Below are 14,960 nucleotides of genomic sequence, written 5' to 3' on the forward strand. Positions count from 1 at the left end.
TACCGAGGTGAATTGATGACAATACTCAGAAAATACCACCCTTCTCCCTTGTACATTTTGATGTGGATTATGATGACACTTTCGTCACCAACTCAATTTCCTGATTGAGTTTCATCGGAATAACACGTAGTGTGGATTGCAAATTGTAATTCATCAAGACGATACATACAAGTCAAGACAATGTTTCAAAGCTGTCATTTGTTTTTCTTAGGGTTCCTGTTCCATAGGTGTCATCATACTTGCCTAAATGTAAACTTCATGTAACTTCAAACTGCATGGTGGAAAAGTCTTAACAGTCATACAGTAGCATTATTCCATGTTACAGACTATAATATATATTTTCAGAAATAAAGCATGTTCAGTGCTACAAAGCAATGGAATGAGACAAGAATACAAGAAAGCAAACATGATTTTTATTGAAACAGTTTTACTGATAAATGACAGAGATGGTTGTCATGAAATTTCCATGTTTAATTTCAAAAAATCATGGGCTAAAAAGTCATACATGGTACTTAACATTGAATAGCAAGAGAATCCATGCTTCGGAGCAGACACTCAATTCACAAAGAAATCAGGCAAAATGCCGCTTTCGATTTCAATAAAAAATATTAAATCTTTTTTTTTTTTACTCTATCCATCTTTACATGGTACAGTTTTGTTCACTTTTTTAATAATATAAAAACGCTTAATACTGATTGTGAAACACTGGATTTAATTTACAAAACATAACAATAATAATAATAATAATAATAATATTAATAACAATAACAGACAATAATAATAACAATAATCATTAGACTGAAATAAAAATAGAATGGAGGAAACCAGTTAGAGCTGTTTCATCTTGGCCCACACAAATAGCAAATTTTTTGGAGAAAATACCGATTGGCATTAAAGTCTACCTGACACACACACATACAAACACAGTATCAGGTCTTTGAGTCTTTCTCATTGCCATTTACAGTGTTATGGGCACAACGACAAGACACTCTCTAAGCATTCATGAGCCTCTGAGGGATCATTGGCTTATTAAATCCTTTTCATTGTCAATCAAGTTGGGCAGGCCAATAGTGACCCTCCAGAAAGTGCCCTACTCCCCCAGCACACAGGATAGCAAGTGGTAGTTAAAGTATGGAGGACCATTTAAAGTGTCTCAGCATTTGGAGGAGGGGAAAAACCTGCCAGGGGAGAGGAACTTGTAACCATTGCCGGCAGGTAGTCTGATAGAGCGAGCACCAGGACTGCTGCTAGTGGAAATGGTGGGAGAAGGAGCCACATTTTTGGGGTTGGAGCAGTGGTGTCCATTGGAGGAGTTCTTGCTGCCCCTGTCCAGTGACTGCAGCCCCAGCTCCCGCAGCTCCAGGCTGTCTTGGGCATCACTGGGGGAGCAGCGTCGTGGTGAGAGGTTAAGAAGGCTCAGCACATCTCTCTTAGCAGAGACAAGAGGTCTTGGGCCACCGCGGAGTGCCCTGACTGGACCTAAATGATGCTGCTGCTGGGCTGCTGCGTTGGCCCAGAAGGTCTTCAGGTTGTGAATAGCCTGGACCTTCTCATCAATGACACCCCTCCTGAGCCGGTCCAGGTCAGGGGCATCAGCAGAGCTGGAGCAGGCAGAGCCTGTGGAGGAGTAGGAGAGAGCCGGGGATGGGGCACTGCCCGCTGGGGACTGGTGGCCCGAACTGGGCGACACGTTACTGGGAGAGCGGGAGATGTGACCACTATAGGGTGAGCTGGGATACTTCAACCTGAACTGATCCAAAGTGGGGGAAGGATGACTGCCCTCTTTTAGGGAGCTCTCTGAGACAGCAGGGCTGTTGTACCCAGAGCTTATCTTCTGCAGGGAGGAGGAGCGGGAAGGAGGTTTGGGCCGTGGAGAGGACTGGGCTCGGACACTGGCACTGCTGCTGGGACGGCTGAATGCACTGGTCTCTGAGGAGCGGAAGGCTGTGCTCCTCGCTGAGGTGGCTCCAGCTGTCCCACCCTCGGCCCCAGCCCGTTGAAGACTCCCCACTGCCCGCAGGTGGCTCTGGGTCTCCTCCAGGATCTTCTGGGCCAGCTCCTGGGGGTCCAGTGGGACAGTCTTCTCCTCCTGGGACTTGACGGTGCTGTCTGTCTCAGTGCTGGACTGGTCTGACTCTCCTGTGTCTGAGCTGTTCACCTTGCCCACTTTCTGAAAAGGGGAGTTGGGGCTGGGCACAAGGCTGGTTTTGACGGGGGAAGTGGGGGTGCTGACACTACCTCGTGAAGATACAGACACCCCATAGCCCCGTCCTGCGCCTGAGCTGGACCCACTGACAACACCCCTGCCCCCACGGTGGAGGTGGCGCTGCCCATGACCCGGAGGCAGAGGCAGGGAGTCACAGTGGCTTCCTAGCGGCTCACTGCTGATGATGGAGAAACCCTCATACTCCTCTTCCTCTCCCCGGCCCCCTCCTGCTGCAGCAGCTGCCCCATGTGGGGAAGAGCGACTGCGGGGCACATGAGGGTGCTTATGAGCGGAGAAATGTGCTGTGGCCCCGCCACGGTTGCGATAGCCCAGGAAGTCACATTCTGACTTGGAAGCGAAGCTCATGGTGGAGGCCACGGAGCTCAGGCTGTAGACAGAGATGGCGTCTGAGGCCAGATTGTCCATGCAGTGAGGTGAGAAGGGTGGGTTGGGGTAGCCCAGTGGTAGAGGGTTGGAGACTGACTGGGCTGAGGCCAGCGACTCCAGGGAGGAGGAGCTGTCCAGGCTGAGACGCTTGGGAAGTTCTGTGGAGTCTGGAAAGAGATAGAGCGAGGAAGAGGAGGAGGAAGGAAGGTGAGAGGGAGGAAGAGGGAAAGTAAAACAAATTAGTGAGTGAAATACGTAGCTATTATTCAAAACTAGCACATATCATCATCTCAAAATTAGTAAAAACTGATCAATTTCAAGTGATGGATCATCAGAACAAGAAATAATGACTCCATGATGGGAAGCCCAGCCTGTGTTACTACAAATACAGTACTTACCAAACAGGGCCAGCAGGGACTGGAGGGCAAAGTGCATGGTGCGGCGGTTGGCTTGCTTGCCCGTCTTGAGAACCACCTCCTCCTGGCCTACCTCACACAGGTCGAACCCTGAACAAATATAGGGGTGGGAGTTACTCAATGGACAGCATAAAACCCCACTACTAGTAAATAAGCAAGAATATTGATACGCCAGTCCCTTGATATGAGTCTTACTCACCAAGTGCAGCTAGGAATTCATGGCACCCTGGCAGTCTCCATAGCTGCACACTAATGGACACCTGGATGGGCAGCAGGGAGAAGTCCTGCTCTTTCTCCCCTGTCTGTAGCTGGACCAGCACCTGGTGGAGCTGAAGGGGTAGAGTAAGAGAGATAGATGGGAGGTGTAGAGAGCGATAGAGAGAAAGAGAGAAAGAGAGAAAGAGAGAGAGCCCAGGCATTAGTCTTTACCAGGAAGAGTAAACCTGAGTTAATGATGTGATATAGGGTTACACTTTGTGGAGTTTTTATCACCACTAAAGTAAAAATATTAATTGGTTGCTTGATTGATAGTTTTTTCCTCCACACACTAAAATCCCATAAAATGAGTAACACAGCTCACCCATCTTTGTTATGGCAGTAAAGAGGTTGATTCTCTCTCTCTCTCTCTCCACTTGATTACTTGATTACTATGAATCTGCCCTTTGATGCTCTGTGATTTTGATCCGTATTGTCAGGGGATTGAGTCGTTAGCCTTGCACGACTACAGTGCCTTTACTGTGGAGCACGGCTCAGGCTGCTTTAGATTAACCAGGACCCTCCTCCTTCTCTGTGGGGGTTTAACACGTGCCAACTAGGGCACACTCCCTGTTTTGTTTGGGGATTAATTGGTCTGGAACAGAGACACCTTTGTGGAGCTTACATCACCCCTCGTGAAACATGCCCCCTCTGTTCATGATCCACTGTTTGTTTGTTTTGGGGTTTTTTCATAGTTTTCATCACTTTACCTCACCGAAACATTCTTGTGACCTTGAGTGAACCAGGGTCGTAAATCCAAAAAGAACTCGTAATCCTACAGATCGCTAACTGCAAAACCCAGCAGTGGAATGTTGGCCCAGACTAACTTCTAGACCTATTTCTATAGCTAGGTTGTACACATTTTAGACTCAGCATGAGACAAGAACATGAGCAAGAGCATGCATGACCACCTTAACATGCAGTCCGACTATTGGTCTATGGGCCAGTTGATACAAGGAAGAGGGTGATGCTAGGGTTGTTCAAGCAGCAGTGAAATGCAGAGGGATGGAATGGGATGGAGGGGTGCAGGGGAGGGGAGGAGAGGGGAGGTCACAGCAAACTTACCATTCCCACCATATTTTTAACAGCCTTCAGACCGCAGGTTAGGAGCAGGAGAGAGAGAAGAGGCTTTTAGTTGCATGCACATAGGCCATTCACAAAGAGCAGAGGAGACCACGTCCATTGGGGACACAACAGGCACACAGAGAAACAACAAACAGCACTGTTGGGTGTAATACAGCACTTTACACACAAGAACAGAAAGATGAATGCCCTTTAAATCACCATACATACATAGTTCTTTAGGCAGTGTGATGTCAAGAACACACATCATGTATCATATAGTATCATATAGTATGTCTCAGTGTTGTGGGGCCACCGTTTATGAGAGATGCCATGTTAATCTAAGCATGTGACCAATTTGTGCTACATGTGAACATGGGTCAACCTCAGGAAATTACAGGGTTAACTCTCAAGTGTCACAAGGGGAACAGAACAGAATCAGAGATGATACTGCAGTAACGCACTTGAACTTTAAGGACTGCTGGTGAGGCTGGATTGCATCATTTTTAATGCAGATTAAGGAGGATATTTGCAGTCCAGTGCGTCATACGCAACCAGACCCATTGCAACAAGGTTATCTTATGATACAATAATGATGATTTGTTCTGCCTTGAAGCCCCTATGTACCAAGTACCCAGTCTTTAAACTGATGGTCATATGTCCTGTGCACATATCTAACAATATGAATCACTTTTGAGTTGACCAAGTGCAATCCTGAGTGTAGTGTATTAGGTGTACTGTAACAGTCCAGTGGTGTGTGCTGGGGTGCTGGGGCCTACCCGGTTGATGAGCTGCTCTCCCGCCTCTGAGGCAGTGATGAGTTTACACAGGGCTTGAAGAGCTGGGGGCGGTAGACCTGGGGGAGAAGATCAAAAGGACGTGTTTCATTATTCATACACCAGGTGCATTTAATCAAAAGTAAGTGATGCTGTTTTCCATACAGAAAAATGCTAAAAAAAAAAAAAGTTACAAAAAAAGGTGAATCTCTGCTCTGGTTTGAAGCACACAAAGGCTATAGATCATAATAAGTAATATTGCAATCACTTTCAATCTTCATAACGGCACGTTCATAAGTGAGAGTATTAGGCCGGGTTCTTGATGAAGCGCTTTTCTCTCTCTTCTCTCCCAGTCCCTGTAACATCCCCTATCCATCCCCTACCAGGACCCAGAGCCTCGTAGCTGCTGTACCTAGTAGAGACTGCAGGGTGGTGCTGCACTGCTGGAGCCGGTCTCCAGGGTCTGCTGTGGGGAAGAAGACAGCAGCAGGGATCCCAGTGCCAGCAGAGTCCAGACGGAAGCCCACAGCTGTCAGCAGGGCCTGCCAGCCTGGGACGCCCCCCACCTTGTTCTCCACACTCTGCTGGGAGGTGTACATGGAATTACGCTGGCCATTCTGGATCCTCTGGAGAGACTTCTCCACCTGGGAACAGGGGGACAGGCGGAGAGACATTGTTAGAGTGCGTGCGTGCGTGTGTGTGTGTGTGTGTGTGTGTGTGTGTGTGTGTGTGTGTGTGTGTGTGTGTGTGTGTGTGTGTGTGTGTGTGTGTGTGTGTGTGTGTGTGTGTGGGTGTGCCCCTCACCAGGTGCAATAAGACCCGCAGAGCATCCCGAGCTCTTTCTGGATACTGCAGAATCTCTGCTAGAGCCTGGCCAATCAGAGACGAGGGGCTGTTCAGTTTCACATCGTTGCCAATCAGCATGTAGCCTGGAAAGACACACCAAGGAAGTAAGTAAACAAAATAAACAAAAAAGAAGTCTAGCTCGTTCAATGCAGGTATGTAAACCATTCAGATACGGAGATCCAGATGGAAGTAACTAAACAAGCCAATACAGTACAAGTGTGTGGACTGTGGAGGAAGACTGGTTCTGACCTGCCCAGTTGGAGGGGTGGGAGTACTGCTTGCTGCTCTGGACAGTCTTCATGGCATCTGCAAGGGCAGCACTAGCCTTGGTCCCGTTGAGCAGGGCAGAGTAGAGGGCATGAACAAAGACTTTGGAAGCAGCAACAGGGACAGGCCACAGAGACACCAGGACACACTGAGCTCCAGCAGCCAGGAAGGCCCGGGTCAACCCAACCACACCATCAGCTGTCACCTTACTGCTGGACTCCTGGTAGGACCTGCACACACACACACACACACACACACACACACACACACACACACACACACACACACAGCCACATGCTCATCAAAACACTATTAGCACTGCACTACTGCTGCTACTTAAAGTCCCCCTCTAGGGCAGCCCCCCCCCCCCCCCCTTGTCCCGTGGCCACTCACCCCAGTACAACTAGTTTGACAGGCAGCCGCAGGTCCAGGATGTCCGCAGCGGTGAGCAGGAACTCCTGCAGGGGCGGGCTGTCACAGATACTTTCCACATCGCTACCATCATCCTGCAGGTGCAGGCTCTCTGGGATGGTGTAGCTGCTGCTCCCAAAGGAACCCTTCCTACCCCTGCCTCCACTGCCTCTCCTCCCGCCTCCAGCCCCTCTCCCTCCAGTTCCCACTCCCACCCCGGCCCCTGCCCCACCAGGGTTAACCTCTGGGTTAGGCGTGAGCACCAGGGCAGCCAGTTTCCAGGAGATATGGGTGGCAAAGTGGGCGCATTCTGCCTGGGAGAGGGCACTCATCACTCTCTCCTTGGTGGCAGAGGAGCTGGCCAGGGGCTGGCAGCCCAGCAGCTCAGCCACCATGAGGGCCTCCTCCTCTGCCGAGGGCATGGGCCCCCACAGCCAGCGGTCCATCACAGAGGACGGCAGACGAGGGTTCCCCACCACTGCTGCCATGGAGACGCCACCACATGGAGCTGGTCCCGCTCGCCGAGAGTGAGTCTGGGGACATGGCAAGAGAAGACCAATGATGAAAACCACCTCACCAGAGCCTAATGGCAGTCATAAAAGTCAACCTGACCACTACAATCATTCAACAAAGAAACAAAAGAAAAACTGTTTTATGAGGCTCTTATGCGCAACAACTCATAGAAAAAATATAAGTACAGCATATGCCAGTTCAGAATCAGATGCTCACCTTAGCGCTGGTCCCCAGACCCCGGATGGAGGGCACGGCGATGAGGCTGAAGCGCTCGTACAGGTACTCATTCGAGGAACTGCCCTTGAGCAGGGCGAAGGGGATGAGGTACAGCTCTCCCTCCAGCACCATCACTAGCTGTCTGTGTCTGCCCACCGGCCCACTGGAGTGCATCAAGCCCTAACCAGAGAGACAGGATTAGTCTGGAGACAGATACAGAGATTGATACTATCATACTGACAATCAAACACACACCCACACATGCACGCACGGATTCACATACATACTGTACACACACACATACACGCACACGCACACGCACACACACACACACACACACACACACACACACACACACACACACAGAGGATAAGGATAGAGTGCTTGCTCACCCCCTCCATGGGCGCGATGAGCAGGTCGTAGAGGGCACGGAGCGGAGGTTTGCTCAGGTTGCTGGGCCGGCGGGGCAGGGAGGAGCAGCCATCTTTGGCTGGTGACATGGTGTTACTGAACAGACTGGTCATACTCTGGCAGCTCCTACAAAACACAGACACAATGGTTCTCATTTCATGAAGCACAGTGCTCCAAACTGTTTGCATGCAAATCTGGTCATTCAAATCTTTTCACACTGGCAAAGTGCTATTAGGCAGCTGACCTGCGACACAAACACACACATATATAGCCCATATGCAACCTGCTGCATAGTGCTGCATCAGAAATGGCTCCTGGTGAGATGCAGACTCAGCCAGAACAGTTCCTGTGGGCCATGTATTTACAGGCAAACACTGCATAGTGATTCAGCACTTTCAGTCTAACTGGCTCCTCTTCCTATTTCTGCTCTCCCTCTACTGCTCTGTCACATCTAGTTCTGCACACTGGGAAACAGGTCACATCTAGCCCTGATCCGGTCCAATTAGAGGTACCAAAGACAAAGCCCTCCTCAGACCCAGCTCTGATCTAAGATAGGAATCAACACATTCATATTGAATAATGGTGTCCTTGGTTAAAATACAAAAGTCCTCTAGATGGCGATGTGGGACTGTAGAAGTGTGGAGCCGAGAGTAGCGTGAGACCTCTGGACCTGACAGACTCACAGCAGGAGAAGGAGCGAGAGAGAGAGAGAGAGAGAGAGAGAGAGAGAGAGAGAGAACAAGACATCTCATCAACCCTTCCCCCCAGATCTTCTCCTGCTTAGCAGCCCACTCAGTGTCCTAACATGAACCTGGCAGGACAGTGGAAAACAGTATACTTCTACCTGGGTTATATTGCCTGTTATAATAGCATGGGTGAGTTTTGTTCTGCTCACTATTCAGTCTTTGTAAATCATACTATATACTATGTACCAGGGCTTAGACAGATTTGTGTTACAGTCCTGGTGAATACAAATGCTAACTCTCCCATCTGACAGGGCGAGTGATGGCTCCCTGCTCGGGAAGAGGCGCGTGGCACACTGTGAGCTCTGGTAATGGTCGCCGTGGGGGGAAAGGCCTTCCGCTCTGTTTACACACAGGCCCTGGCTCCATGGGCACACTCGCCATGGCTATCCATCTGCTCCACCAGCCAGTCTTCCCTCCCGGCCCCAGCCCAAGTCCAAGCGCAGGCCCCCACCCTCCATCCTCCCCTCCTGGTAGCCCCAGGCCACTGGCTCTCCTCCAGCCTCCCAGCTCTCTCCCAGGCCTTGGCAGTGACACAGGCCTCCATGGGAAAGCAAACAGACGTTTGTTAGCCTGACAGGAGGAGGGTGAGAGGAAACGAGGGGTTGAGAGAAGAAAAGGTGCGCAGTATGGAGGGATAAAAAAGAGAATGTGTTCTCGAGAGGTTGAATGTGTTCACCAGCAGAAGGGTGGGAGGTTAAGGGTATACTCAATGGCTCTGTAATTTGGGAGTAGGGTGAATTAAATTCTTGCCGGGCATAAAGAGACAGGATGACAAAGGTGGACATAATGGCTACCCACCATCTGCTGGGCTCCAACTCTCACATTGGATTCTAGAGTGCCTTTCCACTAATCAAGCCGGTGGTGTATTTTCGGGGTATTTTCTATGTGACTGAGGGTCCTGTCTATGTGTATACATGTTTATTGAGCTCTTCATTAGAAGCGTCCTTGTCAAACCTCTATTCTGTCAAGCGAGGGGACCCAAGAGAGGAGCTCCATTAGTCTCTGGACAGTAAGGAGGCAGACGTGAGGGGACTTTCAAGGTATCAAATGAACACCTTTTTATACTTAATTCAACAGCTCCCAAGAGATAGATTAGATATCAATGTTAAAAGCAGGATCACTCAAGATAATGTCAGGCAATAAGACACCTTGCTGGGAACCATAAATCATATCTTCATGCATGGAATCCTTTCTTCTTTCACCCCTTTCCATGATATATTTTTTTTTCTCCTCTGATCAAATCAATATAATCAAATCAATATCTTTACTAAAGTACTCATATTAACGAGAATACGATGACCTTGGTGAAACAGTAGTCTGCATCTTAAACAGCAGAGGGACTAAGAGGACTAAGAAATGATGAGGTGGAGTAACATAAAGAGAGCCCTTGAAAGCCACATACAATATTCTATATTAATATCAAACCAAAATGTATGGCTTTAAAATGACAATGAGTTGGTCTCTATTTTCCCTGGCTTTAGTGAGATAGACGAGAGGCTCTTAAGCACAGAAGGCTTTACAATTCAGATCGGTTTTTTGGGCCCAAAAGAATGAGCGGATTATTACGGGCAGCTCATTAAAGATGCTTAATGAGCATCGAGACTCAATTACAGCTGGAATTACCCTCTCATCAAAGAGCAGCTCAACTGTAGATGAGGACAGGGAAATACGACCCAGACACACACACACACACACACACACACACACACGGGCGCGCACGCACGCACGCACACACGCACACGCACTCACAGACACACATCTCAACTGATCAGACACATATTGCCAATCAGCACAGTGCAAATGCATTCACAGAATGACAAGTGATAGTCATGCTGAGTATCTCCAACATGAATACATACACAGATCGAAAGAAGTGCACTATCATAAAGCCACGCACGCACGCACACATACACACGCACGCACGCACAGGCACACGCAGACACAGACACAGACACAGACATGCACAGACACACACACACACACACACACACACACACACACACACACACACACACACACACACACAAATTGTTCTTCATACAGATGGAGTTGCACTTGGATACATACAAACACCCACACACTTTCTCATGCACACACACGCTCACAACAGTCATATGAGAGCAGGGAGCTAATAAAGGCTTTTTCAGCTCTGCTCCACTCAACCAGTTTAATAAGGTTTCACATGCCCCTGTGCTCACAAAACAATGGAGGAAATACGCTTTTCAAAGAAAAGCTACTATTCTAATGAATCTCCCTACCAAGCAGGTTTTTTATCTTTCGTATGGGAATGTGGGGGTAATTAGTGTTTGCCGATAAAGTTTCTCTTTCTCTTACTTGATCCCCGTGAGACAGGAGCCCTCTGACTCACCTGTTGAATAGGTTGTTTCTGGATACCATGCGAAGGAAGCCCGTGGGGTCAGTGACTGAATTCAGTTTGTTGTTAAGTTCCTCAAACTGCTGGTCCAGCAGGTCTCCTGCCTCACTCTCTGTCTCACTGCTGGAGCACCCTCTGAGAGAGAGAGAGAGAGAGAATATAACTCCGTATAACATCAGTATACACATGCACACACTCTCCTATGAACACCGACACACACACACACACACACACACACACACACACACACACACACACAGGCACACACACACATAGGCACACATAGGCACACATAGGCACACATAGGCACACACACACACACACACACACACACACACACACACACACACACACACACACACACACACACACACACACACACACACACACACACACACACACACAGCCTAGTTTCCCAGGCTTGGTCTAGGGTCCTGACAGGAATTAGAGTTAAATCCTCTCTTTCAAATGCTGCTGATGCTGATCCCACCAGCAGTGTGTCTATCTATCTATCTATCTATCTATCTATCTATCTATCTATCTATCTATCTATCTATCTATCTATCTATCTATCTATCTATCTATCTATCTATCTATCTATCCACCCCTCTCTACAACCACCCCACTTCCACCACCAGCACCCCATCTATGTATCTATTTATCTCTATCTATCTATCCTCCACCACTCTCTACAAGCACCCCACCACCACCACCTCCCCATCTATGCTCCCCTCTATCTATCTATCCCTCCACCCTCAATTACCCCCACCTCCCCATCTGTCTCTGTCAGCTCACTGCTCTCAACAGCACCAAACTAGACCATGGGAACTGGAACTACTCTCATCTCAAATCTCTCCCTCTTCCCTTCACTCTCTCTCATTCTTTATTTGCATTAATTCATATATCCCCTATATCCTTTTTCTTTCATGGGGTGTCTTTGGGGGGAAAGAGATTGAATCTATGGGCTTGAGAACCATCTGAAAAATATTGGAATTAATGAGAAGAGAGGATATATCTCTCCCTATTAGCTGAATTGTGATGAAAGGGCTGTCATCAGACAATAAGCCACTGCATTCATTAGAATAACGTTTGCTAGACGCATGTAAGGTGCCCAGAGATGACATCACACCAATGATGACCGATTATATTAATGAGGCGAAACAGTATTCCAGTATGAGTTACGCCTCCCTCTCTCGGCTTCCCAATATTCACTTGCTCTCTTGTTTCTCTCCCTCCCACTCTCTCCCCCACCCGTTCCCTCCCTCTCCCTCTCCCTCCCCTTCGTTCTCTCTCTCTCTCTATCCTCTGTGGAGAGTGAATGGGCCGTTAAGTGGTGCCATATTGTGCCCATCCAGGCGCGGTGGCTTGTGTGCTGCCTCCCATTGGAGCGGTAAATGAGTCAGTAATGGGGAAGGAGGGCCAGGCTGGTGGGGTGGTGGAGGTTGGCACTGGGCAGACCAGCTGGGCATTATGGATCAGATGTTCACTCGAGAGATGCGTGTGTACATTCTGCATAAATCAATTGATATCAACAGGAGATTCGAAATGTCAATATCCCTCTCCACATTCCCCTCTGGCATATTCCTTGTAAACTGTGTGAAAGTTTCTCTCCTCCCATCCCTGTCTCTCACTCGTTCATTTCCACCAGACAGTATCGCTCCCTTCCTCCTCTCCTCCTCTCCTCCTCTCCCCCCACCCTCAGTAACCTCTTCTCCTTTGTTTCCTCATCTCAGGAGTGTGTTAAGTGAGTTCAGCGGGCACAGAGTGACATTATTCCATCTCATTTGTTCCCAGCAGGAGCAGAGTGGAGTTGTTTAGGCAGGTAGTGGAGACCTGTCATCACAAGAGGGGCATCGGGGCAGAAGGGCTCCCTGAAAGTGCATGCAGCATGGTTACAGTATCCCAAGGTGATTCAGCTTGAGCCCTCTCAATCTATTCTGGAGTGTGTATGTATTTGGCATTGCGGCCTACAGTACCTGCTATAGTAGGACTCCACTCCCAGAGCCTCCCGAGCGCTGGCTATGTGCTGCTCCAAGGATGAGCCGCTGACTACACCCCCACCTCCGCCCCCCTCCTGGAAGTCTGGACCGCTGTCGGACAGACCCTCCCCCAGGTACACCTCATGGAACTTCAGGATGCCTGATGAGAGAGAGAGAGAGAAGGGGGGGGGGGGGGGGGGGGGAAGGAAGAAATTGAATGTCCAAAAGTCAACATGATGTGAGAGCACATCTTAGTGTAATAAAAACAACGTTGTTTACCACAAGAGAGCATATGGAGGGATTTTGCACCGAAAACTGTAACGTACGCAACATATTCCGGTGCATCTGCACAGCAAAATGAATGAAACAAATAACGTTCAATAAAATACAGGAGTGGGCTGCCTGTCTGTGCCATCTGCTGCATGCCACGGGAACTGAGATTTTGGGGGAGATCAACGGGAGGTGTGTGGGGAGGGGGGGGGTCTATGACAGCAGTGATGGATGCTGCTGAGTGTGTGGGGGGTTTGGTTTTGAGCAACGGTAGTCCTTAGATCTGTAACCTGGCAGACAGGCTCCTCTCTATACCAGTTAAATGATTAGAGCAGTCCCTTTACCAACTAAGGGTTCGTTTAACAAGGCCCTGTGTATATGTCAGCCATGTGCCAGTGAATGCCAGGGAGAGTCAGGCAGGCGATTACAGAACTGGTGGCTCAGCCTCAGGCAAGAAGCAGCACTTTCAACCTCTCACTCCTCCCTGTGGTATAACACCAATCCACACTGTATGACCAGAGTTAGGGGGGTCAGGACCGCCAGCCAGCCTTGGCATTCGGCTGTATCAACAGATCAGGCCTGGTGGGCATGTAACATGGGTCAGAGCTTTCATTCAGACATTCTTCAGAAGGGTTCAAAGAGAACCAAAGACTCGCAGTCACCATGACAGCCACCGCCGTCAGTGTGCCTGTGACTGGGATCAGAGCCTCTTTTATTCTCTTTGGTGAGGGAGGCTATGGAGCTACAGAACTCAAACTGAGAACACTGCATGCTAATGCCCAAAGCTTGTGTGTGTGTGTGTGTGTGTGTGTGTGTGTGTGTGTGTGTGTGTGTGTGTGTGTGTGTGTGTGTGTGTGTGTGTGTGTGTATGTACATGTGTGTGTGTGTGTGTGTGTGTGTGTGTGCGTGCGTGCGTGCGTGTGTGTGCGTGTGTGCGTGAGTGCGTGTGAGTGCGTGTGTGTGCGTGTGTGCGTGCAAACGCATGTTTATGTGTGCCTGTTTCTCTGTTGACTTGTGTGTGGATGTTTGTGGTGCATGTGTTGTTTGGCTCTGCTTGGCTCTGTCACTCTCAGTTAGCATGGTTCATTGGCATGTGCCCTGAGGGGTGAGAGGCGAGGCAGGGGGGCACTGCCAGCAGTGGAGTAGCAGGTGGCACTGCCGCCTTGTGTTAAAGTTGGCTTTTTTTTACCCGGGCCTTTGAATACAAGCCATACCCTCCAGGACTCTCAGCTAAACAAAGCACAGTCAAGATTACATTTGCTGTGTGAATGTGAGTGGGAGTGGGAGTGCGTGTGCGTGTGCGTGTGCGTGTGCGTGTGCGTGTGCGTGAGTGTGTGTGTGTGTGTGTGTGTGTGTGTGTGTGTGTGTGTGTGTGTGTGTGTGTGTGTGTGTGTGTGAGTGTGCGTGTGAGTCTGCATTAGAAGAATAAAGGCTTCAATGCCAAGGCACAATAGATGAACAAATGTACACAATTCCTTTCACATCACACTATTGGCACACAGAGGAACAGATCAAGTTAACCTCCAAGTTAACCTCCACGATCAAGTTAACCTCCAACCTCCCTCTAAGCCCAGTCTGCCAATGGTGTGCTTACCTGCTCCTGGAGCCAGCAGCCAGCTGTACAGGTAGCCAGCAGCCATGGAGAAGTAGAGCACCAGGGCCCTCTGGCTGTTCACCGTGTCCAGGATGTTCTCCACGGTGACTGGGGTGTAGGGGTCTGAGTCTTGCTGGCCTGTCTGCCTCTCCACCAGCAGGTCTGCAAAGGCCCGCGTCCGCCCGCGCTCTGCCACCGCCAGAGCCTCGTCATGGTGGCCTGGTGTACACC

The 14,960-nt window shown here is 49.3% G+C and overlaps 1 protein-coding gene across 1 annotated transcript in view; it reads right to left on the reverse strand.

Moving 5' to 3' along the window:
• Nucleotides 1-449: 449 nt before the first annotated feature.
• Nucleotides 450-14,960, reverse strand: part of LOC310806773 (tetratricopeptide repeat protein 28-like) — a 114,356-nt gene continuing 99,845 nt past the window's right edge. Inside the window, exons 11-24 of the mRNA XM_083673013.1 lie at nt 14,730-14,948; nt 12,863-13,025; nt 10,881-11,021; nt 7,748-7,892; nt 7,356-7,535; nt 6,609-7,159; nt 6,198-6,445; nt 5,907-6,031; nt 5,515-5,746; nt 5,106-5,182; nt 4,330-4,353; nt 3,209-3,338; nt 2,992-3,099; nt 450-2,760 (exon numbers count right to left, since the gene is read on the reverse strand). Of these exons, the coding sequence (XP_083529139.1) occupies nt 1,154-2,760; nt 2,992-3,099; nt 3,209-3,338; nt 4,330-4,353; nt 5,106-5,182; nt 5,515-5,746; nt 5,907-6,031; nt 6,198-6,445; nt 6,609-7,159; nt 7,356-7,535; nt 7,748-7,892; nt 10,881-11,021; nt 12,863-13,025; nt 14,730-14,948 (3,950 nt within the window). The 3' untranslated portion in view covers nt 450-1,153. The remainder of the gene's footprint in view (nt 2,761-2,991; nt 3,100-3,208; nt 3,339-4,329; nt 4,354-5,105; nt 5,183-5,514; nt 5,747-5,906; nt 6,032-6,197; nt 6,446-6,608; nt 7,160-7,355; nt 7,536-7,747; nt 7,893-10,880; nt 11,022-12,862; nt 13,026-14,729; nt 14,949-14,960) is intronic.

Source organism: Argentina silus (genome assembly GCF_951799395.1).
Source record: "Argentina silus genome assembly, chromosome: 7".
In the NCBI taxonomy this organism is placed as follows: Eukaryota; Metazoa; Chordata; class Actinopteri; order Argentiniformes; family Argentinidae; genus Argentina; species Argentina silus.